The sequence below is a fragment of the Setaria italica genome, chromosome III, assembly GCF_000263155.2.
Source record: "Setaria italica strain Yugu1 chromosome III, Setaria_italica_v2.0, whole genome shotgun sequence".
NCBI lineage: Eukaryota > Viridiplantae > Streptophyta > Magnoliopsida > Poales > Poaceae > Setaria > Setaria italica.
The window spans coordinates 2,816,996-2,840,202 of NC_028452.1; the positions used below are offsets into that span (position 1 = coordinate 2,816,996).

The 23,207-nt window shown below is 45.6% G+C and overlaps 3 protein-coding genes across 5 annotated transcripts; 2 read left to right on the forward strand and 1 right to left on the reverse strand.

The window, feature by feature from the left end:
- The first annotated feature begins 2,718 nt into the window (after nt 1–2,718).
- On the forward strand, nt 2,719–9,155 carry LOC101770114 (probable glucuronosyltransferase Os05g0123100). Its single transcript, XM_004960282.4, has 3 exons — nt 2,719–3,885; nt 6,875–7,160; nt 8,564–9,155. Exons 1-3 carry the CDS (start codon nt 3,179–3,181, stop codon nt 8,678–8,680), a joined length of 1,110 nt encoding a protein of 369 aa, XP_004960339.1. The 5' UTR covers nt 2,719–3,178; the 3' UTR covers nt 8,681–9,155.
- Nucleotides 9,156–14,808: 5,653 nt separating this feature from the next.
- Nucleotides 14,809–18,840, forward strand: LOC101771702 (protein IQ-DOMAIN 1). 2 transcript variants are annotated; one of them, XM_004960286.4, is made up of 6 exons: nt 14,809–15,003; nt 15,444–15,550; nt 15,942–16,220; nt 17,109–17,324; nt 17,618–17,737; nt 17,849–18,840. In XM_004960286.4, exons 2-6 carry the CDS (start codon nt 15,476–15,478, stop codon nt 18,572–18,574), a joined length of 1,416 nt encoding a protein of 471 aa, XP_004960343.1. In that variant the 5' UTR covers nt 14,809–15,003; nt 15,444–15,475; the 3' UTR covers nt 18,575–18,840. The 2 variants fall into 2 exon arrangements, with proteins under 2 accessions (XP_004960343.1, XP_004960344.1); XM_004960287.4 differs by lacking the exon at nt 14,809–15,003 and adding an exon at nt 15,012–15,352 and having other exon boundaries at nt 17,849–18,574.
- A 171-nt stretch (nt 18,841–19,011) lies between these two features.
- On the reverse strand, nt 19,012–23,024 carry LOC101772791 (exonuclease V, chloroplastic). 2 transcript variants are annotated; one of them, XM_004960289.3, is made up of 7 exons: nt 22,031–22,343; nt 21,810–21,914; nt 21,491–21,612; nt 21,177–21,326; nt 19,916–20,069; nt 19,587–19,669; nt 19,012–19,444 (listed from the first exon to the last, which is right to left on the reverse strand). In XM_004960289.3, exons 1-7 carry the CDS (start codon nt 22,247–22,249, stop codon nt 19,237–19,239), a joined length of 1,041 nt encoding a protein of 346 aa, XP_004960346.1. In that variant the 5' UTR covers nt 22,250–22,343; the 3' UTR covers nt 19,012–19,236. The 2 variants fall into 2 exon arrangements, 1 of the variants encoding a protein (XP_004960346.1); XR_002676864.1 differs by having other exon boundaries at nt 19,352–19,444; nt 19,524–19,669; nt 22,031–23,024.
- Nucleotides 23,025–23,207: the final 183 nt, after the last annotated feature.

Consider the following 23,207-nt stretch of genomic DNA (forward strand, 5'->3'; position numbering starts at 1 on the left):
TATTATTTGGCTCGGTTAGTTGTTCTCTTGTGCTCGATATCTGTCAAGGTCGCGTGATGATGCGAAAGGCAAAGTAGCTGCTACGTCGATGCATGGTGGCCAAATTATGAAACGTCTGATCGACCGTAGCAGCTAGCAGCACATTATTTTAGTGTAGGAACGACGTAGATAAACAGATGTGTTTCAAGTTTGAGCAAATTTGTGTACTGCATTTTGGTTCGCATCCCCTTGGATCACCTTTCGTGGAAGAGACTAGTGCAGTACTGCATCCTGCCCTGCCGGTCGAGAGGCATGGCACCCGTGGCGTGCACCGCATGCATGCGTTCACTCACGCACGTGGCATGCGGATGCGGTGCAGGACTGCAGAGTGCAGGTGCAGCGCGCTAGCTGGAGGAGCAGAGCACCGCAGCAGACGCGGAGACTGGCCAGCAGGGCCCACCCAGCCATAAAAGGGTGATCGATCTCCCACCGACCAACCCCATGGATCTCAACCGAAGAAGTCGATAGATCGAGGGCGAGGCAGGCAGGCAGCTGACAAAGCCCAATAAACTCCCCTCCCAAATTCTGATTCATTTTAATTTTGCTATATACATGGAGACATAGTATATATCCAGGTATAACAAAATTTATAAATATAAAAAAACTAAAATAAATAGTAATTTAGGAGGAAAGGATTACACTTTACACTTGCATTGCTGCATGCGGTACACACGTAGGAGTTCACAGTACGTGCGGTGTCCTCAAAATCAGCCTACGACAAGACAAGGCGGGTCAGACGCATGCGTGCATGCAGGACCATAGAGCTAGCCGAACCTTCCGTCCCGGCGGGGCCGACGACCCAGCTGAACCGTCCGAGGGCGACGGGAGCCCAACCCGCCTGTCCGCTCCGGCGGTCGACCAAACGCGTATGTACTGCGTACCTGAACGTACGTGCACGAGGGTCCAGGACTACTTGCCGTCAATACATCGATGGACTACTTGCCGTCAATACATCGATGACGAAGAAGTTGGTTGGGCATCCAGAGTCCAGCCATCACATGCATGTATGCCTCCGTCATCCCCTGTCTCCTCTCTTGATGAACCAGGACATGAAGAACCGGATGGAATGAATATGAACGGAAGAAGTAGGTCGAGGGAATGCAAGAAGAAGAAGAAGAAGAAGGGGGGATCCACAGTCGACAGGGAGAGGTGCGCTGCGCTGTCTTAATCCACGCACGCACATTCCCGACCCCTTCCTCTACAAAATACTAGCAGCAACTCATCTCTTCATCAGTGACCTATAGCGAGTTGACCATTATTGCAGTCAAGTCTCTGCATGTTAGCTCTACCCCCGGTTGTTAGCAAAGTTACTAATTATGGCCAGAGTGATTAGTTTAGCTTCTAAAAATACCCGCCGAAACAATATTTTGTTCCTAAAATAAAAGCACAGAAAGGTTGCTGCTTTTGTGGCATCTTTCGGCGTTACAGAACAAATTTTCTCCATATAACATCTAGCAAGTTTTGGGAATGTAACATGACAATAACACGTCACAGTTACAGTTGACTAGTTTAAAGCATTTTTATCATATTTAGAAAGGTACTATAACTGCACAAAAAGTTTGCAAAAGACGTTTTCATTTAACCATACCATGGTTATTTTAATGTCTGGATTGTTAATGATTCTGTTGGGCATTTGCAAACAAGTAGATGCACCATCGCAGAAAGAAAAACTTGAGCTTCTAATGCCATTTTCTTCCAGAGCAAGTACATTTCAGCATGTTCTTTAATCCTCATAGTAGGTTCCATGTTCCAATCCCAACCAACTCGGAAATGGCCGCCTCAACATCCACCTCACACCGCCTACCTTCTTTAGCTTCAAGGGAGACTAGATGCGTATTATACAAGTGAGGGCAAAAGCTGCATCCCACCTAATATTCTTCCGGGCTCATTGTCTCTTGCAAATGCTACAAGATTTTACCCGATAAGCCAATCACCTGCGGCAAGAAAACGAATATCTTACCCATTCTGTGGTGGAGGTATTATTGTAAGTGAACTTAGGTACTTGAAATGTTGTTAAAAATCTATAAGCTGTGGACTCATTATGAGGTTTACACATTACCTTGGTCCTGCACCTGATGATTTGCTTGGCCTGTTGCTCTGGCTTTGCGGGTGTTTGCTTCTCCTCAACGGAATCCTCAAAACCAGCCAAAGAACCAGGCAGCGTCGGTGTCTTGTTTCGTTGTCGCCGGTCAATTCCAGCCAAGACGCGGGCACGTAACAGTTTTGGACACCAGATGACCACCATTTTTAACAAAATTACATGCTCGGAAAAAGGTAGGATCAGACGCCACCAAACGCAATCTACAGTCCCTGGCAGGCGACAGAAACAGAGGTTGGCAGAAATGTTCACCCCCTAGAAATGGACACAACCGAAACATTTTCGAAGGAGTTTTGCATCATTTTCTACAAAATTGGATAGAAATGATGATTCCTTAACTATCCAATGAGGCACCATGCCACCCAATTTTTAGCAAGGAATGAATACTACCATTTCATTCGAAGCAAAGCATGTCTCCTGCCCAAGCTATACAAAGATGGAGGAGTATGTTGGAGCAGCATCGCTTTCAGCTATATTTTCCAGCTATTCGGCTTTGCTGAATGCCGAGCACATTCACTGGCGACTGACGGGCGAGTGAAACCTGTAGCCGTTGAGAAAGGCAAGTCACCTCTCACCGCACTCCCGCCCTCACCAACCATCCTCCTCCTCTTCATTTTCACCTCGCCCATTCACCACCATATTCTTTCATTCCCCTCGCCCCACCTCCTTCCCTCCCTCCCCACTCTACTCCTGCCGCCGCTGCATCTTGATTCACCTTCCTCTCTCCTCCTCATTGCCCCCATCTCCCTCCAAACTACTACTTCGTCTCCATTCCCCATACGCCTTCCTGTGGTTCCTCCTCCGATCTTGGTTGGAGCTCGGCGATGATCCACCGATCTTGAGTTCGTCACATTAATGGCCTCTAGGTAGCCAGCCTTTCTCCAATCCTCATTAACTCTCCCACCTCTTCTCTCACGGCAACTTGAGCCGAGCTCCAGCTCCGCTCCGCATTGACCATCGCCCCTCGTCGGCTCGGTTCTTGCCGCGTCCAATCCTGATCTGGAAGCTTCGTGTGCCGTGATCTGAGAGGTTCGTGGGGGCATGGGGACCGGGGCGGTGGCGGTGGCGGCGCCGGACCGGGCCAAGCAGCGCCGGGGCGGCCACCTCTGGAAGAAGGCGCTGCTCCACTTCTCGCTCTGCTTCGTCATGGGCTTCTTCACGGGGTTCGCGCCCTCCTCCTCGTCGTCCTGGAAGGCCGCCACCCAGCACCTGCCGCACCGGGCCGGGGACCAACTCGCCGCCTCCCGCGTCGCCGTCGACGCGCGCGTCAACATGGTGCCGTCGCCGCCCGACGCGGCTGGCGAGGTGGGGCTCGCCGGCGCTGCCGCCGCCGGCGGCGGGGCGATGGTGGATGTGGGCGACGACGACGAGGAGGCCGGCCCGCGGCGGCTGCTGATTGTGGTCACCACCACGCGGTCAGGCGCCGGCGAGCGGCGGCGGCGCAGGGCCGAGCTGCTGCGCCTGGCGCACACCCTGCGGCTCGTGCGCCCGCCCGTCGTCTGGGTGGTCGTGGAGCCCGCCGCCGACGCGCCCGCCACGGCCGAGGTGCTGCGGGGCACGGGCGTCATGTACAGGCACATCGCGTTCAAGCCCGAGGAGAACTTCACCACGGCCGCCGCCGAGGCGCACGCGCAGCGGAACGCCGCGCTCGCCCACGTCGAGAAGCACCGCCTCGCAGGCGTCCTCCACTTCGCCGACGCCGCCGGCGTCTACGACACCGGCTTCTTCGACCAGATCCGCCAGATCGAGTGAGTACACGCCATTGCCTCTCTCACCTTGCATCTTGCCCTCTACATCATTCGTTATCTTGCTTTCATTTTGCTCGATTGGTTCGTCTTCATACTGGAATCCGTACAGTAAGATGCAAATTAGGATGCCTTAATTTTCAAGCGAGCTTCTTAATTGCTGGCCAATTGTTGGTTTCCAAGCTCAAAGATTCGAGCTTTGCTTGTTCCCCTTCTTCAATTCGAGCTCTAATTGATCTCCGTTTTTAGCATGCCTAGCTATTTGCTGTTCTTCCAGGGTGTTGCTTGAATCTGAATCGCAATGCCTGAAATTGCAATTCTAGCTCATAAATTCAGATTTTTTTAATGCCCACCGACTAGGACTAGGGTTCCTCCTCTTCTTAATTTAGCACCACTAATTTACTCTTCTAATAAATCTTTTAGTAGCCGTATAGTTTGGTGAGCAAATAATTGAAGGCATAAGCTGTCATTAGTGGGGGAATAAGGGTGGGACATTGCCTCTTGCTCATGTGCTCTTGTCATGGGCAGTGCAGATGCTAAGAACACTTTAACTATTCTCTCTCCATTTCTCTGATGCAAGGAGTCAATTATTGGATCTAGCTTGTCACTTTTTTTAGTCCCTTTCGCCCCCAACAAACAATGCTTCTTTTTGCAGATTTAAATCTTTTGCTTTTGCCCACCTCAACGAACAAATGTGTTCATGCCAACCACTCCAATTAGTTTAATTAAGACTTTAAGCGCGTCTCCTGAGCAAAGCAAACTTATAAAATACAACAGCAATAATTATTTTATGTGGTAGTGGTAGTACTAGCTGTTAGTCACTGACAAATGGGCCTGTAACAGTGTCGGTGGCACCTAACAAAATCGATAGTAAATGAAGATATAGCATACTTGAATTGACTCCCGAAATGTTGGTACTCCTAAATGGGGAAGCAAGTATGCTGGGAAAAATAGCTACAAAAGATAGCAGGTAGAAAAAAATAGTAGAGACTGTTATGCCATGGTCATTGTAACTGATTGAGTTCCAATAGAGAAGGTGCCATCCACACCAGTAGTTGCTTCCTCCGACCTCATGAATGGCCATCTGATATACATCACAAAAGTTGCCCACACGTTGGTGCAGTTTTTCTACACTGCTGCATACCTGTGATTTTAGATCTGCGGCAGCCCATAAGAAACATTTTCTTTTTGCAGACCGCTATGAAACTTCATTTCTGTGTAGATTACCAGTTGTCCTTGGAGATTTTTTTCTCTTGAGGAATTGGTGTTTGAAATCTTGGAAAGAAGATAATTCACAATTTTCATTTTCCCAACACTTGATGCTGAATATTGGCTTCTTTGACCGGACTAATTGCATGATCATGCATTTCAAGCATAGCTGTACTCCAATATTCCCACCAGAGTATGGAACTACTAGCATTTGAAGTTTGTCTGCCTTTTGGCCCCTGAATTCTAGGTCAAAAATTTACCATCCTTCTTCCGTTTGTTGCATTCACTCTGACCTTGGTCCTAACATTGGACCTCCCCTTCAACCTTTGCTTATCCATTGAAGCCGAACAATGTTATGCTATTAGAACATAAGATGCTTATGGATATAAAGCAATCCACATTTCAACCAAAAAAAAAAACAAAGCAATCTTACTCAGCATCAGCCAAAACCTTTTGCCTCTCAACTTGAAGACACATATCCTGAAACATTTGACTTGCCTTTCGCATTCACTTTCCTGATGGTAGCATTCTGAACATTGATGAGCGCTTGCGTTCATAAAGAGAGGGAATCACACCTTGGTTCAGTACATGGTACTATGATCGCTACTACTCATGCCATGTGAGAGCACAGTGGTAATGTTCCCTGGAAGAACAATCTTTTTTCGCTGAGGGGAACATGATGGGATAAAAGCAGCCCTCTTTTTCTCAAGCAAGGTTTACCTGCTGCATCTCGACAACAACCCACTGTATTTTTATTTTGCTCTCTCTTTTTTTTTTCGTTTTAAGTTTTTACAGTCCTCGTGATGCGTGCACATCTGCACTTGTGGACCCTGATGCTTTTTGTGGGCTCTCCAGCATAAATACAACAGAGTTAAGAGCATCCATTATGCCTTGTCGCACATATGGTAGCATGCCTGCCCCAGAACTTTACCAGTTACTAGAAACAAAGGAGTGCAGGTGCACAGTATGGTGAGTCAGTGACACTAGATGCAGTTTACTAAGCAGGAGGGGTTTGACCACGGTTAACCATTTCTTACTTGTGTCAAGTTGAGATTCAGCACTTGATTCTTTTAAAGCCTAGAAGGCTAAAATATGTTTACAGTTTACCCCAGGTGTTTAAATAAGTTCGCATTTTCAAGTTGAGATTTACTATTCCTACTTGTGTTTGGCTGCATTTTGGAAACACGTGTGCTCACTAAAGTTTGTATTGCTTGTCAACCGTTGCATCATCCCATAGTTTTATTTGATATTGATTAGTCAAGGCTCTTCAAACTTTGGAGTTGGTAATAGATCAATTTAAGCATTTGCATGTGCAGGCAAGTGGACGGGAGGGTGTAGTGTAGTGTATGCCCTCGTATGGGAGGGCCATTGCATGGAATAACTCAGCCTAGTTTCAAGTGATTGGGATGAATGGTCAAAAGTATAGTTTAACTTTTATGATGATATCAACAAGGCAGAATGGAAGACCTGTCAATGGAGCTATCTCCTATAATATCTTGTCTTGAAATGAGAAAAACAGAAGCCTCCGTTTTTTTCCCTTCAAATTAGGCTTGATTGGCTGATGTCTACTTAGTGTTGATGTAGTCTAATTCTAGTCAGGGTTTGGTGTCACAATGCTTTTTAATTCCCTAATTCTACTGACCAATCGAGGTGAGGTAGAAAGATCACAGGCATAGCTAACTCTTCATTACACGTTTGGTGGTGAATGTTGCATAGTTCTTGTTGAATTGCATTTTAGATGTGGTCGCCTTTAGATATTCTTTCTAACATTACAAATGCACAGGGCGTTTGGCACATGGCCTGTGGCAACAATGTCGGCAGGCGAGAAGAAAGTGGTAGTGGAAGGTCCACTATGCAGTGCCTCAATGGTCGTGGGCTGGTTCTCAAGGGACTTCAACGATGGGACTACCCGTGCAGTGACATATAACACAGAAGCTGACTCGAATCCTGCTGGTGCTGCTGGTACACGAGCCCACACAATTGATGTCTCAGGGTTCGCATTCAACAGTTCTATTTTGTGGGATCCTGAGCGGTGGGGACGGCCAACATCATTACCAGATACTTCACAGGTCAGTCCACCCTCGCCTTCTGAATGTTGGTAACTGAGCAAGTGTAATTCTATTAAGTTTTGTTTTCTCATGACACAAAGTACTTAGCGACTCGGTGAAGGGACTGAATCTGAGATAACAGCAGTTTTGTGCTGTCCATTTCTTGATCATATCATATAAAAGAAAATGCAAAGCTCCTAAAATATAGGATCCATTAGAACTCTCAGAATTGTGGAGTGCATGTCTAGCTTAAATAAGAAATGTTAAGCCATTGACATTAGCAGTTTGAAATATTATATGAAGGAATCATACAAATTGTTTCGTACTCTATGGATTGCTTTCATTTTGTTCTCTGGAAAATGAAGTCACCAGTTTGTAATGAAATAGTGTCTGTGTTTTAAGTGTGGGCTGACATTGTGGTGATTGCCATGCGCTGTGAGGTCTTGTGAACTCTTAATGAAAAACATGCTAAGCACGTTCTTCAATTAAAAAAATGCAAGTAGTTGGAAACAGATTGGATGCTGACTTTGTCGATGGTGTAAGCCAATCACTGTAAGTCAAGCATGGCCACTCCTTGGTCCTTCTGAACAAGATTGTGATTGTCAACTAGATAAATCATCTGAATTCAATTCACTGTATTTTTTTCATCCAGGTATCACAGTACTAAATTAATCATTTCTAACCGAACGGAGTAGTTTGCACCAAGTCTCCAACGCATTTTACAGACTCTTGTCCTTTCTTTGTAGACCTTACCTGATCTTGTTGGACTGTCCCTGTTACACAAATTATCAACTTAGATTCATGAACAGATGTCACTACCTTAGACTAGAGTTACACAATTGTCAAATTCTCTTTCAGGGGGATATGGCACCCCCGTCACTTTCGTGCATTTCTTTTAAATTTTCTGGTTCTAACTTTGTTTATAGCACCTACCAACCTACTTTTCCAATCCTTTTTTTTTTGAGTGACCTACTTTTCCAATCCTTGAGCTACGGCCACTAATGATACTGAAAGCTGCATGTGGCACTAAGCCATGATACTGATCGTTGATCGAAGCGAGGCAATCACGCATTTTGATGCCTCATCAAACACTTCAGTCCACACTATCCAACCGGGCCAACCAACAAGGTGGTTGCATCAGGAAGGTCCTAATTTGTAACCAACCCAATGGGACAAGCAATTCCTTACAAAGCGATACGTGCAAGGAACATGTACAGACATACTAGCCAGGCTTCACTCTGAACTATGAGCTGATACTGATTGCATTCAATTTCTTTTCTACTTGTCATGTGCAAGCAATAGGCTATCAACAGTTAGTTGATGGAGACTCAGGCCATGTTAGTTACTTAGAATTCCTACACCTATCAGGTCAGCTGATCTTCTACTGTTAACTAACATTAAGTTCTTGGTGATGTGGTTTGCAGGATTCGATCAAGTTTGTGCAAGAAGTGGTACTGGAAGACCGAGCTAAGCTGAAGGGGATTCCCTCTGATTGCTCCCAGATCATGGTGTGGCAGTATAGCGTGCCCAGCTCACAATAGAAGGTAGTAAGAGGATGGCATTTTCAGAAAGGGGAAATTGGCGGAATCGGAGTCGATGTAAATGTGGCGATAACAAAAGGAAAGGAAGAAGGTCCATTACTAAGTTTTCTTGTTTCTTTTGGGGTTCCCTTTTTTCTCTCTCTATCTCATTTTTGGGTCTTCAAGTTTGGAGTTGGGGGCCAATGATGAATTGTCCGTGGGAGATCTGCCCCCGACCGGAAAAAAGAAAAAAAAAGCGATAGTATTTATTCAGATTTATTTGTGATTCTTTTAACTCGGTGCTGTTGTGCTTGGGGATTCCTCTGGTGGAATTGCAATAAAACCATGTGTAGGAGGAAGGAATGTACTTGGGGAAGAAAAAATGGCAATGGCATGAGGAGGAAGAGTGCGTTGTGTTAGTTGTGGCATGAATTCCAGCAATTACCATGTCAAGAAAAAGAATCATATATATGCACAAAAAAGCCCTACTATTTCATCTTTCCTTTTGGGACACGGTTGCTTGAGAAGTTACCATGTCAAGAAAAAAAAGAGAGTTTTGCTACATATCTATTGACAGGTTTAGAGGGGAAAATCTATCGAATTTCATACTGTAGGATTCGTGCATCCTTCTCCTCCAGCAAGCATTCCTTCTCCGGCAGTGGCAACTCCAACAAGCTCGTCTTCAGGGGATAGGGTTTGGGGGCTTTGGGGTTTGGAGGTTCTTGTAACTTCCCGACTGTAGAGGGACGTCTGGGAGCTGCTGGCATGGCAGTGGAGGCGGGTGGTGGGCAGGGCGGTTGGGGCGCCACCCACCGTGGTGGTGGGGGATGGCGGTTGGGCGGAGCCGGTGGCGGGGGCATTCGATTCGGCCGGGTTAGCGAGGGAGAGGTTGTGGTGGCGGCGGCGGCGCCGGAGCCGGTCGGAGGCAGATGTGGGGGAGCACGGCTTGGACGGTGGGCGGTGTCTAGTTAGACGTGGGGAGCACGGCCTGGACGGTAGGCGGTGTCTAGTCGGAAGGGAATATGGAATCCAAAGGGATAAGGTAGGTTGGGGGAGATTTGGATCACTAGATGTCTATCGGAAGGTTGAAAAAGCGATAGATTTCTGACCTAATTTCTAGCTAGGTCTTAAAAAGATCGCATGTACAAAGTGACAAAACAGGTTTGTGTAGCAAAACCTGTACCATGAGAATTGAGTTTATCAGATGAAACAAAACTTGCCCATCTTATTGGACAAAGCTGCAAAATCTGGGCAGCAAACGAACCAATGCGACCATTGGATAGAAGAGAGTCTCTGCTCCAAATCTGGGTGCCTGCATCCAGTTCTCTGCATCGATCGTAGCGACGATGGAAGGAAGTTGAAGCTAGTGTTTGCTCTTTATTTCCCGTTAATACTGCAAGACAGGCTCGAGTGACAGATAACACACACAAACACACACACTGCAGTAGACTGCAGTGATGAGAATTCGGAATTTCCGTGTCCCCTTGCATTTAGCAGGCTTGGGCCGGCTGCACGTGTGTGGCCGTCGGTCGAGTCGGACCGGGGCCTGCCTAGTAACACAACAAGGAAATTAGTCCGGACCATGTGCATATCGAAGCGGCACGTAGATAGTGGGCCCACACGCAGACTTGTTGTCTGGGGTTGGTTGGCCGGGCCGCCGCCAGTCAAGGTTTCTCTTTGGGCCCGTTAACGTTACAGCCGCAGGTACCGGAAATCCTATCCATCTTCGAAGACATTAAACATTTAAGGGTTTGAGATTCGTGTAAGGGGATGAGGTTCGTTAGATGCATCAAACCCAAAGTATAACTCCCACCCCTCCCTCCCCTACCTCGCTGCCGCCCCATGGGGCCTGTGCTGCCGCCGCGGCTAGCCCTGTCGCCGTGGCCGCCTCCGCTGGCGCCGTTGACGGCGCCTGCGCCTGCCACCCCGACCCACGTGCGGGCTTACCGACTGCTGAAGTCGGAGAAGAAGGCGCGGTCAGTGGTGAAAAAACAAGAATTTTAAAAAAAATGTTAAAATAATTAAAAAATATTGGATCAACTTTTCTTTAAAAATGTTGGTGCAACATTTTCCAAAATATTGGATTCAACTTTTTCTAAAGAAATGTTGGCTCAACTTTTTTTCAAAAAATGTTGGCTCAACTTTTTTTCAAATAAATGTTGGTTTAACTTTTTCAAAAAAATGTTAGTTCAACTTTTTTTTCCGAAGAAACGTTGGTTCAACTTTTTAAAAAAATATTGGTTCAACTTTTTTTTTAAAATGGAAGAATTGGGGAAGAACGTGAGGAAAAAGAAGATAAGATTGAGATGGATCTTGGTAGGCTGGAAGTTTCAACTTCTATCTATCTTCCATAAGGTAGATAGGAGCCCCAACACGGCTTCCTCTCTTGTCTCTCTTCTTAAGCTGTGCCTGTGCCTCTGTGTGTGTGAGAGAGAACCTGGAAGAGAGGAGTGAAGACGGCCACGGCTAACGGATCTACACGAGGAGAGTCTCCTGCATGGCTGCATCTGCCCGTTGCTTGCATAAATCATAAATGTGATGTCAGCGTGGGCATTGCAGGCGGCTCGACGAGAGAGGGATGAACGAACCAAAGCTAGTAGAATTGACGCCACCCCGTGGACGCCTCGTGATCGACCGACGACGTCCATCGGCGCGCGTACATGTCCATTTACGCTGCTGCAGCTCCGATCGTGAACTCAATACCGCGGGCGGCAGCCACGCTCGCATGCCCATTATGATTTATGCAAGCTAGTATTATGCATCGATCAATAGATGCATCCCTACTTCGTGCGTCTGTTTGGTTGAAACGGCCGGCGGAGGGACCATCATGCATCATCCATCCATCTGGGAGCATTATATTCTCACAGTAGGATTGGATATAGGAGAGATGCGGTGTGCCTTTCGTCTGCAGGAAAAAAGCAGAGAAAGAGAAAAGGGGCAGATACTAAGGGGGTGTTTGGATACGAGGTGTTAAACTTTAACAGTGTCACATCGAATGTTCGGATGCTAATTAGGAGAACTAAATATGAGCTAATTATAAAACCAATTGCAGAACCCTATGCTAATTCGCGAGACGAATCTATTAAGCCTAATTAATCCATCATTAGCAAATGGTTACTGTAGCACCACATTATCAAATCATGTACTAATTAGGCTTAATAGATTCGTCTCGCGAATTACACTCCATCTGTGCAATTAGTTTTATAATTAGCCTATGTTTAATACTCCTAATTAGCATTTAAACATCCGATGTGACGGGTGTTAAACTTTAACACTAGTAAGCCAAACAGGCCCTAAAACTAAAGGGGAGCTTAATCTGAGCTTTTTTTTTTAAGGAAAGGAAGGGAGGTTACTGAGCTAGTCGGTCAGTCACCTAATTGTGCATCCTTTTAGCAAAGGAGAAAACGCCCTCCTACCTACACACATCGTCATGCATCTTGCATCACAAACCACACTATCTGAGGATCAGTCGGTCAAGGTTACAATCAACCTTCTTCTTCTTTCTTTCCTTTTGGCTTAATTTTCTTCTTTTGCAAATGGTGCATTATTCTTAGATCAATCAGCCTGGTACCAATTATATTCATACGAATTGAAATTATGTGTGTTTTCCCATAAGGAATAGTTTCTTCGTGTAGTCGTCACCTGACGGATGGGGCTAGAGCCCCTCCTACCGTTGCTAGAGCCATGCATGGAGCCCCTCCTAAGCCACCCCGCACCCCCCCCCCACCCACACACACACACACAAATTTACATCCATTGAAGGTTGAAAGGAGAGGCTAGAGGTAAAAGATGAAGGGGAGAGCTCCTCTAACATTTTTTTCTAGATGCGGCACTGTGTACGTGGATCCCAAAACCTAACTTCGGATCCAGCTACAAGTAACAACATGTCTGTATTTCCACCTGTGAAAGTCCATTGATTATGTTTGCGCATGCCTCCTAAAAAGGATGCAACTATGCAAGTGGATATACTCATGTTTTTTAAGATAGTTGATTAATTACGATGACCTTTTTATTATGTGGAATGTCATTCTAACTTATTTTATTGCTTTCAGGTTCGATCATTCAATGATATAAATGATTAAAACTTACACCATACCCCTAATTGTTGCAACTGAAATATCGCCGGTGGATGTGTAAATAAAAAAAAATATATGCGTAGTTACTGGTAGTAGCTTTAGCACGGAATCACGAGTTGTGGGACCTTGTTGCAAGTGGCACACAATAATGTTAGGAAGAAATGTACTCCTTCCGTTCCAAATTGCAGGTTGTTTTAGTTTTTTAGTTCATAGATATTATTATACATCTGGACATAGTGTATACCTAAAAAGTTAAAACCACCTACAATTTGGAACGGAGGGAGTATATACATAGTACAAACTATACACTCGAATCCATCCATAGTACTACAATCTGAGAGACTCATCAGAGCAGGTGATTAAAGTAGAAGCGCGCGTTAGGCTGTCGCTTTGCAACTCGTGACATTTTTTAATTATCTGATGGGAGACACTATGAATGAGACTCGAGATTGTTATATTGGTTGCTCGTCCATGATATGCTTCGGCCATTAGTGTTTCTTTGACCTCTAATATCGTGTCAGATTATATATTCAAAAGGGCATTGCTAACCACATGACAAGACAAACTCACAAACATCAGGTATGTCCACATGCACGCACTTCTACCCTAATTTCAGCCATCTTAGCCGTTGGTAGTGGTACCTGTTTATTAAATTTTAACCAAGTATCATACCGAGAAATGACACAATTTCAACATCCTGAACTAAATCTTACAAAACTAATATGTCCAAATTATCACAAGAAGTGCCATTTTGTGGCACCTATTTCACAAAACTACCCACTATGTTAGGTCCCTCTATCACAAATCTACCACCGAGGCATTGTAGTGCGAGGCCATTTTGCAAATTGAGATTAAAAAAATGAAATAGATATAGAGTGAAGCTGACTTTTTTTTCTTCACCGGCTTTAATTTCACCGGTAAAAGTTTTTTTGAGTGTCACGTGATGAAAATAAAGTGGGCCCACTTGTTAGTGTCACATCGTGCAACACAGAGTGGGTCCACTGTTGTCTTGCACCATGTGACGTTGAGGAGTGGGCTGAGAGGCAAGTAAGAGTCAAAACATAATAGGTTTGCAATAAGAGAACTCAAAGTTACGATAGTTCTCTAAAACGAGGACTAGAAGTGGTAGGTTGTGCTAGGATAAAATGTGGTGGTTTTGTGAATTTTACCCTACACCTTGTACTTTGGATTTGATCAATTAAAAGCCAGAATGATTTTTTTTAAAATAAAGAGTGGACTATGTGGAATGACAACTGTGAAGCTTTGCAGGGGGAAAAGAGAAGAAATGAGATTTAGTTGGTGTAGTACATGAATCTGTGTTTTAATTAATAAAGCTCTGCCAGCGCAACACGCTTACCTATGGGCCGGAGCCAGGCATGAACCTGACAGAGAAATACAAACAGGTTTCTGATGAGTTGGCATATGATTGAGCATCAACCACCAAATAATTTTTTGCCACCTAGGCACACAGTACATACTTATATCATAGCCTTTCTCTTGTTCATTGATCATTAGCATTTTGTTCTCTTTTATCTCCCAGTCCCAGATACAGATAGCGCTGTATCACTGGTGTACTGCAGAACAGTAGTTGCTGTGTCCTGCAATGTGGTACTAATTTATTTGCATGTATGGTACAACAAGTACGTTGAGATCATGAAATTTATATCCTATATCTAGCAGACTCTGCAATTGCATGTACCCTACTTGCATTGTTTATGTGGTGCAGGATTCAGCTTTCACTTTGTTACATACACCTCTAATAACCTCCGGTTAGTTTTGACTTTACCTTTGTTAGTTGATGTGCATTTTTGTCTCATTTACCACGCTCATGCCTTTGGCTTTGGGTGAAGGAAAGTTTCAAACTACTACTGACTGCTCCATCGTGCTACTCCCTCCGGCCATCCAGGCGTGCAGGCCCTGATGAATGCCAGATCCTGCAACAGCTTGCTGCGTCACTCCATGCTTCAGACTGATTCTGTTAGTTATGTCAGCAGTTAGCTTCACTTCTTAATGTCACAAACATCTGATTCTCTCAACTTCTTTAGTTCAGGAAAAATAAAGTTTTGGTTTTTAAGAATACTCGCAAGAACACAAAGCGAGAGACTGAAGGATATGATCAGTGGAGATTCCAATACCATCCCCTCCCTCATCATCTGCTGTCTCCAAGCTGTCCCAACTCCCCTTCCCCTCTAAAAACTTCCCCACCACATCACTGTGAGAGCGAGGACGAGGAGAGAGGAGGAGCGCATCGTGGCAACAGGCAGCAAGGTACACACGCTTCCCTCCAGTTCTCTCCCTCCCTCTCATCACTCTCGCCACTGCTCCCAGCTGTTGCAACCTCCGAACATCCAAAGCAAGCTCCTGCACCCCTGTCAGTCGTAGCTCCAGCCAAAAATCGTTGGCTCCGGCCGCCTGCTCCTCCGCCCTGCACACCTCCCACGACCTTCCACGCGACATGATTGCATTGCAGCCCCCTGCGGAGCTCAGCTGTCCTCCCACGCCGCTGACGCCTTCTTGTTGCCTCCCCGCTGCTGCGCTCAACCGAAAGGGCCTTCCTCTCTTTGCTTCCGCGGAAAGATTTGGCGATTTCTTCCTCTGCTAAAGTTTGCATCTCTCTGTGCGTGATTTGCCACCGTCGCCCCCGTATTCACCGTCCGGCGTTGGGTCTGGTAGATACAGATTTGGTGACTTTGTTTGTTCCTCTTCAGAGTGATTGTTTCGAGGAGCGTGGAGTGGAGCCATGGGGAAGAAGGGCAAGTGGTTCGGCGCGGTCAAGAAGGTGTTCAGTCCTGAATCCAAGGAGAAGAAGGAGGAGGTAATACTTCTCCCTCAGGATCCTCTCGCTTTTTGTAGGTTTCATTTTGGATTTCTCTTGCGGTTTGTCCTCGGATCTGAGCAAATTCGGGGGTTTCCCTCACGGAATTGCGAATAATTCAGTAGCTTGAGGTCAAAGTTTTCATGCTAAGAATGGCATCTTGTATCGGGCTTTCGTGTTCTTGGAAAAAAAAAAGATTGAATTTTTGGTTTGGCATTCAGGAATTCCAGTAGCATTCTTGTCAAGATGGCACTTTCCCCCCTTTACAACTGGCTTGTAGATCTGTGATCAAAGCATCGCCTTTTTTTTTTTTCCTTCTTGCATTTGTTTTCTCACTTTAGTTCGAACTGAATTCTGATCACAAACCAAACTTTGTCCTTGACATGAACAGAGACAGAGGAGGAAATCCGCAGCTAGTAACCCAACTCCACTAGATCTGACCCCATCTACCTCCTTGGAAGTCAATGTTTCGGTGCCACCCCCTCCGGCTCCTCCAGTTCTTCACCAGACTGAGGAGATTAGGGTCCCTGAAGCTGAGCAGGAGCAGCGCAAGGACGTCACCGTAGAGGAGGCTCCTGCTGCCCCTGCACAGGCGTTGGTGCAGCCACCTGGTGTGCCAAGTGAAGAGCTTGCTGCAATCAAGATTCAGACCGCCTTCCGAGGTTACCTGGTAATGTGAAATCAGTTCTGAATTCTCCCGTCTGGTGCCATTTGGAGAAATGCATGCCTGGTTTTCCCCACCCTCTGAGAACATTTGTGACAGTTAGAAATTGGTTTATATTGATGGCTGCATTAAGGAAGTGTTTGTTTCTAGTAGCTGGCTGATTAGGTATTTGCGATTTTGAGGTTAGGACTTAGGAGCACAGCTATTTGTTTCTTTTTTATGATTTTGTTTCCACATCGACATGACTGAACATGCAAGCAAATGTCTGTTGGTGGCTGCTACCCTGCAGATTTTATCTTATCATTTTCTAACTTTTAGGTGTCGGCAGCTTGCCAACCTTGCAAGTGGTAGTTGGCCAGTTGCTGTTACTGTAATTTGGAGGAGACCTCTAGCTGAATATTTTAGCTATTTACATGTCAATTTTCGCCTAACAACTTTGTGTGGTAAATGAGATTTTTATGGGTAAAGAAGTAGATTTTATTGCTTCAGTTGATCACCGAAAAACTGTTATTTTCTAGTTTAATTCATTTCCTTTCGACTAGTTGTTAATTTGTTATACTTTTTAGGTTTGTTCTATTGTCAGTGAATGTACATTTGTCGAAAGGGCCTACACATCATTCTTGCTCTTGTTAGAAAAATAATTCTTGAACAACTGGCAGTTGGTGGCAACCACCTTTCATCACTCATTTTGATGTTCTTTTCAATTATTTTTTTTGATACTGATGGCCTGTCTGTCTTGCCATCGATCCATCCTTGAGATAGCAATTAGTGACCGTAACCTTTGTTCCATGGGAAATATGACTTCATGGACATTTGACTTCTTTGAGAGTATAACAGAATCTTACTTTTGCGATCAATATTGTACTAAGAGCATCTTATCCTGTGATATTGTAGGCAAGGAGGGCATTGAGAGCGTTGCGGGGACTTGTTCGATTGAAGTCCCTGGTTGAGGGTGATTCAGTTAAGCGTCAATCTGCAAGCACTCTGCGCTGTATGCAGACTCTATCACGGGTGCAGTCACAAATACGTTCTAGGAGAGCAAAGATGTCTGAGGAGAACCAGGCCCTCCAGCGCCAGCTCCTACTCAAACAGGAATTGGAGAACTTCAGGGTATGCAAACCATCTCAAAGCTTCACAGTAAAAATATTCATTGTGCTTGTGTTGTTCAACTAACATCAGTAGTATCGTAGACCGCCATATGTATCCAGGGGAGCCTTGCCCCCCAAGTCTTGTACTCAATATATACCAGCTGATGCCTCAATGCAATACAATCAACCAATCTATTGTACACAATCTATTCTTCCTACAAGTATTGTTTTCTCCTTTGCTCTAAGCCTCGAGATAATTTCAAAATATTATTAAGGGCATTAAACATATTCTGTTTGTGGATAATGCTATTTCAGATGGGTGAGAACTGGGATGACAGCACTCAATCCAAGGAGCAAATCGAGGCGAGCCTAATAAGCAGGCAAGAGGCAGCAATAAGAAGAGAAAGAGCGCTTGCATATGCATTTTCACATCAGGTATGAATTCTTTGTTCTCAAAACAGATGCCAATCTATATGTACTTCAACTCAGTTTATGATGGAAAGCTTAAAATGTCTCAAAATGTGTGTGTGTGTGTGTCTTTTACAGTGGAAGAGCACTTCAAGATCTGTCAACGCAATGTTTGTAGACCCAAACAACTTGCAGTGGGGCTGGAGCTGGTTGGAGCGCTGGATGGCAGCAAAACCTTGGGAGGGCCGCAATGGGGCTGATAAGGAGAGCAACATTGACCGTGGATCTGTTAAGAGCATGAGCTTGAACCTTGGAGAGGGTGAGATCACAAAAGCTTTCAACCGCCGGGACTTAAAGCCAGAAAAGCCGTCACCACCAACTCCAAAACTGACCCGTCCAGCCTCCAGGCAATCCCCTTCAACGCCCTCCGCTAAAGTGGCACCATTACCTGCAAGGAGGAAATCTGCCACGCCAAAGAATGGACTTTCACAGGTGGACGACGATGCAAGAAGTGTGTTCAGTGTGCAGTCTGAGCGACCAAGGAGACACAGCATTGCCACCTCGACTGTGCGGGATGATGAGAGCCTCGCAAGCTCTCCGTCACTTCCAAGCTACATGGTTCCCACAGAATCTGCAAGGGCGAAGTCACGCCTCCAAGGATCAGCATTGACTAATGGCGCAGAGACACCGGAGAAAGGAGGCTCTGCTGGACCGGTCAAGAAGAGGTTGTCCTTTCAAGGTGGAACAGCAGCTGCCTCACCAATGCGGCGACATTCTGGTCCTCCCAAGGTGGAGAGTGCAGTGAAGGACATTGTTGCCCCACCACAGCCAGAGGCCTTGGTGATCAATGGTGGAAGCAAGTGAGTCATATGACAAGTGCCAGGAGGGGGGGAGTGGATTATGAAGATATATTTTATCCATGAAGAAAGGTTACGTGATATCAGTTCTACGAATGATTTGAATTGTTTTCCAGTTACGACCACATTGTTTGCTCTATAAGATTCACAGTACCTGCCAGTTGATTCCATTTGTTGTTTCTGTAAAACAAATATCGATTCATCACTAGAATCCATGATGTTTGTATGTAAACAGGTCTTCTATTTATGTGAGCCATATATTTCTTCTGAAAATCTCTCAGAAATGTGCTACCCTTGCAGTCTCGTTACTTGTATCTCGTAAGAGAAGCATCCTGTTCCTATCTGTCTATAATCCATTATCTCCATTCCAGACAAGAGGTGAACGTGTAAAATCACAATGCACTAACAATCCATTAACCCAAATTCATATCCCACAAAAGAATATTCCAGAAAGTGATTTCTTCATTATGATATGTACAAGAAGTCGACAAGCATGTGAGTTACAGAGCTGCACACGTATGGAGTAAAATAACAACAGGTTACATTTCTTCATCCAAGAAGAAAAGAGAACAAATCAAAAAATGGATGTAAGGAACTACAATTGGTTCCTCATTGCAGTGTCAAATATTTCACCAAGTTCCAACCAAATCAGAGCATTTTTCGTTAGTGTCAACACTTTGGTGTCCAATCAATCATTGGGCAATCTGGCGCAAATTTGCAGATACCACATTTCCACCTCTCCTCTTCAGTCACAAATTTAGGTTCCCGTGATCCTTGCCAGAAGCTGAGGACTTCCTGGATTTGATCCTTGAACCACCTAGCATCATAAGTGAACTTGTATTCTTCAAGTAGGGAATCATCTGCCTGTAGTTCATATCTGCACCAGTAAAGCATAAGGAAATCACGCTCTATATCTCCCATGCCACATTTGCAAAAAGTCCAAAGGAGTGATTCACCATTCAGTAGTCTGTACAGCAGGTTGTTGATGTTTAGGCGGCAAACCTGTAACTCATATTTACCTCAAGAGCAGCTGTTCTTGAGACTGCAACCACTGTAGAGTATGGCAGGTAATCTTGAAATATTTCAATACATCTTCAAAGGTCTACAAACAAAAACCATGTCACAAGTCACAACTCACAAGGATTATAAAATACATTGTACACGGAGCATGAACATCCAAAAAGACAGTCAGTAAACAAGTCTAGCATAGACTTTCTGGATTCATGCAGTTTCGTAGCACATGGAATTGAATGATTTCCCAAGAACAAACTAGTCGATCAAAATCACAGTAAATTGCCTGAGAACTATTAGGGGGAAAAATACAAAGTTTAAAGGTGAGACACAGCACCTTTGCATTGAATCCCAAGGAATTAATGTACCACTTGACATGATTCGATAACAAGTAGTTGGGGTCCAGGTCAAAGTAGCTAAAGAAATTCTCTGTTGGAAATTTCTCGGCAATCAAATTGTCCCATAGATACTTATAACACATCAGCTGGAGCCTGTCATAAAGATATTGAGCAGATAACTTCAGAAATGCCATCATTCTACCATCTTACTGTGAAGCAAAACATTAAAACTTGATGACAACTACAAATACTACTCATCATATGAATTTTGTTTTGATCGGGTCATGTTTATATGTTGTAAAACAGGCGCGAATGTGTGTTATATCTAGGAGATGTGTGTGGTTTCTGTACGACTCTTTTCTTATATTAATGCAATGATATGCAGCTCTCCTGCATGCTTGAGGGGGGAAGAAGAAATTTGTTTGCTAAACAGTAACAGACACCAATTATGTATTAATATATTAATAAGATGCATTCTAAATGGCACAATGGGAATAGATGTGGTACAATCTTTTGTAACAAGCACACTTGCCAAGTAACATCAACTTGAAGCAATTTAAGCAGCATTCTGCATTTGTATACTGAATGATTGACCTAAGGGGGTGTTTGGATACCCACCACTAAATTTTAGCACATGTCACATCGGATATTTGGATACTAATTAGGAGTATTAAATATAGTCTAATTATAAAACTAATTGTACAGATGGAGTCTAATTCGTGAGATGAATCTATTAAGGTTAATTAATCCATCGTTAGCAAATGGTTACTGTAGCACCACATTGTCAAATCATGAACTAATTAGGCTTAATAGATTCGTCTCGCGAATTAGACTCCATCTGTGCAATTAGTTTTGTAATTAGCTCATGTTTAGTCCTCCTAATTAGCATCCGAACATCCGATGTGACCCTACTAAAGTTTAGCACCTCGTATCCAAACACCCCATAAGAGTTGTTCCTTAAAACAAGACTAACAAAACACCATGATCTGCAACAAATAGGATCCTTGGATGGGTAATCAAGCGATCGCACGGTCTGCAACAAAAATCTTCAGTACAATCAGCACTCAGCATCAAATAATCTTCTTTTTGGGTAATTATACTACGATTGGACAATGGGCAACAGGCCAAAAAAGCATCAATACAACTTCATGCAATTTCAGATCAAAGCAGAAGTTGGTTTAAGGGAACATACTTGCCAATGGCAAGTCATTTGCCATTCTCTACATTAAGTGGTTAGCAAAGCAGCAGTAAGGGCCGGACCTTCCATTTCTTTTTTGTGCTTCTGAGGGACTTTTTTGCCTGCGGCGTGTCTTTGTATCCACCAGGATGGGTTGAAATGAAATGCCATTCTTGGGCAGTTGGATTTCATCAATAATCCCTATCACCCATGAACCTTCAACAACTCCAAACCTGCAGTGACATGATTCACAATCAGATCTACTAAATAGAATGTTTCCTAAATAGAAAGCTTCAAATCCACTCAGGAAACCAACAATATAGCAGAGTATTTCCATCAGTACACGGTATTGGTTTGCCGTTGCACAGAGAAGAGACAAGCTTAGACTAGTGCTTACACTGGAATTTCCCGTGTGATGTCCTCAAACAATAACTGGTTTGTTCCCACGATGAAGTTCATGAATCTTACCGCCCATAACTCTTCCGCAGATCTAATGGCGACATCCACTCTTCGAACAACCTGCTCCAAAATGAAACAAGTCGAAATGAGATTCGTTAAGAGAAATTCTCCTTGGCCAAGTCGTGGTGAAAAGGCATAGATTACTGCGTTGCTGCCTCGTCCGGGGCATCATCATTAGTAATGGGACGCATTCCAAGACAGAACCCATGTAAATGAAGCAGCATTCTGCTCGGGAGAACCAGAAATGCAGGTCTCACCTCATCCTCGAGCTGCGCATGGCGGTCCGAACCTGCCTTCATGGCATCGGTCCTCTCCGGCTTGCCGTGCTCGAGCACGAACTCCATCTGTTTCTCGCACCATTCCTGCCGCGAGAAGGACGATCAATCGATCACCATCAGAACCACGGGATGCGAGGATCTGCCCCCTGCCCAGGAGACAAGGAAATGCGGAAGGCGCGAGCTTTGGGCGACTACGTTACCGTGGCGGTGATGTCGGTGACGGCGAGCGCGCGGCGCTCCCGGAAACGGGCGAGATGCGAGCTCCGCGGCAGAGGGGAGTCCTCAATGCCGTTGCCGCCGGGACTGGTGGCCCAGTAGGCCGCGCAGGAGAGCGGGGCGGCGGCGCGGCGGGCGGCTGAGGAGAGGAGGGGGCGGGCTCCCGCTGCAGCGGCAACGAGTGCGCCGCTGATGAGCGCCATCCCCTCGTTGCCAGGCGGGAGCGGAGGGTGGAGCTGCCCATACGACGACGACAGAGTGCTTATTTGTAAATACCCAGGGGCCTTTATACAAAATATAGGATCGCGATTAACCTATCGCGATCCAAATTAGGGGCGTTATTGAAAAACATTTGGTCCGGTATTTTTCCGAAAACCTATTCTCCAGGACGGCGAGACGGCGGCCGACAAGGCCGCGCTGCCACCAGCGGCTGTTGCGATGCAACCGGCGGATCCATCCGTCGACAGAGCGCATCAGATACGAGCCTCTGGCGGTGGCTCTCTCGGGCCTCGGCCACGCCCGCGCCGCTGGTTCCGGCTCCACACCACCTCCATCTGTTTCTCGCATCATTCCTGCCGCGAGAAGGCGCGAGCTTCGGGCGACGACGTTACCGTGGCGGTGATGTCGGTAACGGCGAGCGCGCGACGCTCGGGGAACCGGGCGAGAAACGACCTCCGCGACAGAGGGGAGTCTTCAATGCCGCCGCCGCCGGCGGGACCGGCGGCCGAGTAGGCCGCGCAGGAGAGCGGCGAGCGGCTGAGGAGAGGAAGGGGCGGGCTCCCGCTGCAGCGGCAACGAGCGTGGCGCCGATGAGCGCCATCTCCTCGTTGCCAGGCGGGACCGGCGCCGGCGAGTTCAGCCGTCAGCCGGCTGCTTCGCGGTTCAAGCAACGGCACGACAACGCTCTATCCAGCAACCACTGACGAGTGGGGCCGTGAAATTTCGCTGCCAATGCCCAGCGCTTATAAGATTCAGAGTACCAGCTCGTTGAGTCCATGTATTGTTTCTGTAAAACAAATATCGATTCTTCACTACAATCCATGATGTTTGTATGTAAACAAGTCTTTATGTGAGCCATATACTTCTTCTGAAAATCCCTCCGAAATGTGCCACCCTTCCAATCTTTTTACTTACTGTATCTCGCAAGAGAAGCATCCTATT

What these genes read in the sequence shown, in the direction of transcription:
- LOC101770114 (XM_004960282.4), top strand. Translation starts at nt 3,179, where the DNA reads ATGGGGACCGGGGCGGTGGCGGTGGCGGCGCCGGACCGGGCCAAGCAG. An exon ending in GACCAGATCCGCCAGATCGA is followed by an intron (nt 3,886 to 6,874) that starts GTGAGTACACGC and finishes ACAAATGCACAG; the next exon opens with GGCGTTTGGCACATGGCCTG. An exon ending in CATTACCAGATACTTCACAG is followed by an intron (nt 7,161 to 8,563) that starts GTCAGTCCACCC and finishes TGTGGTTTGCAG; the next exon opens with GATTCGATCAAGTTTGTGCA.
- LOC101771702 (XM_004960286.4), top strand. Translation starts at nt 15,476, where the DNA reads ATGGGGAAGAAGGGCAAGTGGTTCGGCGCGGTCAAGAAGGTGTTCAGT. An exon ending in CCAAGGAGAAGAAGGAGGAG is followed by an intron (nt 15,551 to 15,941) that starts GTAATACTTCTC and finishes TGACATGAACAG; the next exon opens with AGACAGAGGAGGAAATCCGC. An exon ending in AGGAATTGGAGAACTTCAGG is followed by an intron (nt 17,325 to 17,617) that starts GTATGCAAACCA and finishes ATGCTATTTCAG; the next exon opens with ATGGGTGAGAACTGGGATGA.
- LOC101772791 (XM_004960289.3), bottom strand. Translation starts at nt 22,249, where the DNA reads ATGGCGCTCATCAGCGGCGCACTCGTTGCCGCTGCAGCGGGAGCCCGC. An exon ending in ATCACACGGGAAATTCCAGT is followed by an intron (nt 21,327 to 21,490) that starts GTAAGCACTAGT and finishes ATGTCACTGCAG; the next exon opens with GTTTGGAGTTGTTGAAGGTT. An exon ending in GCACAAAAAAGAAATGGAAG is followed by an intron (nt 20,070 to 21,176) that starts GTCCGGCCCTTA and finishes TCTTTATGACAG; the next exon opens with GCTCCAGCTGATGTGTTATA.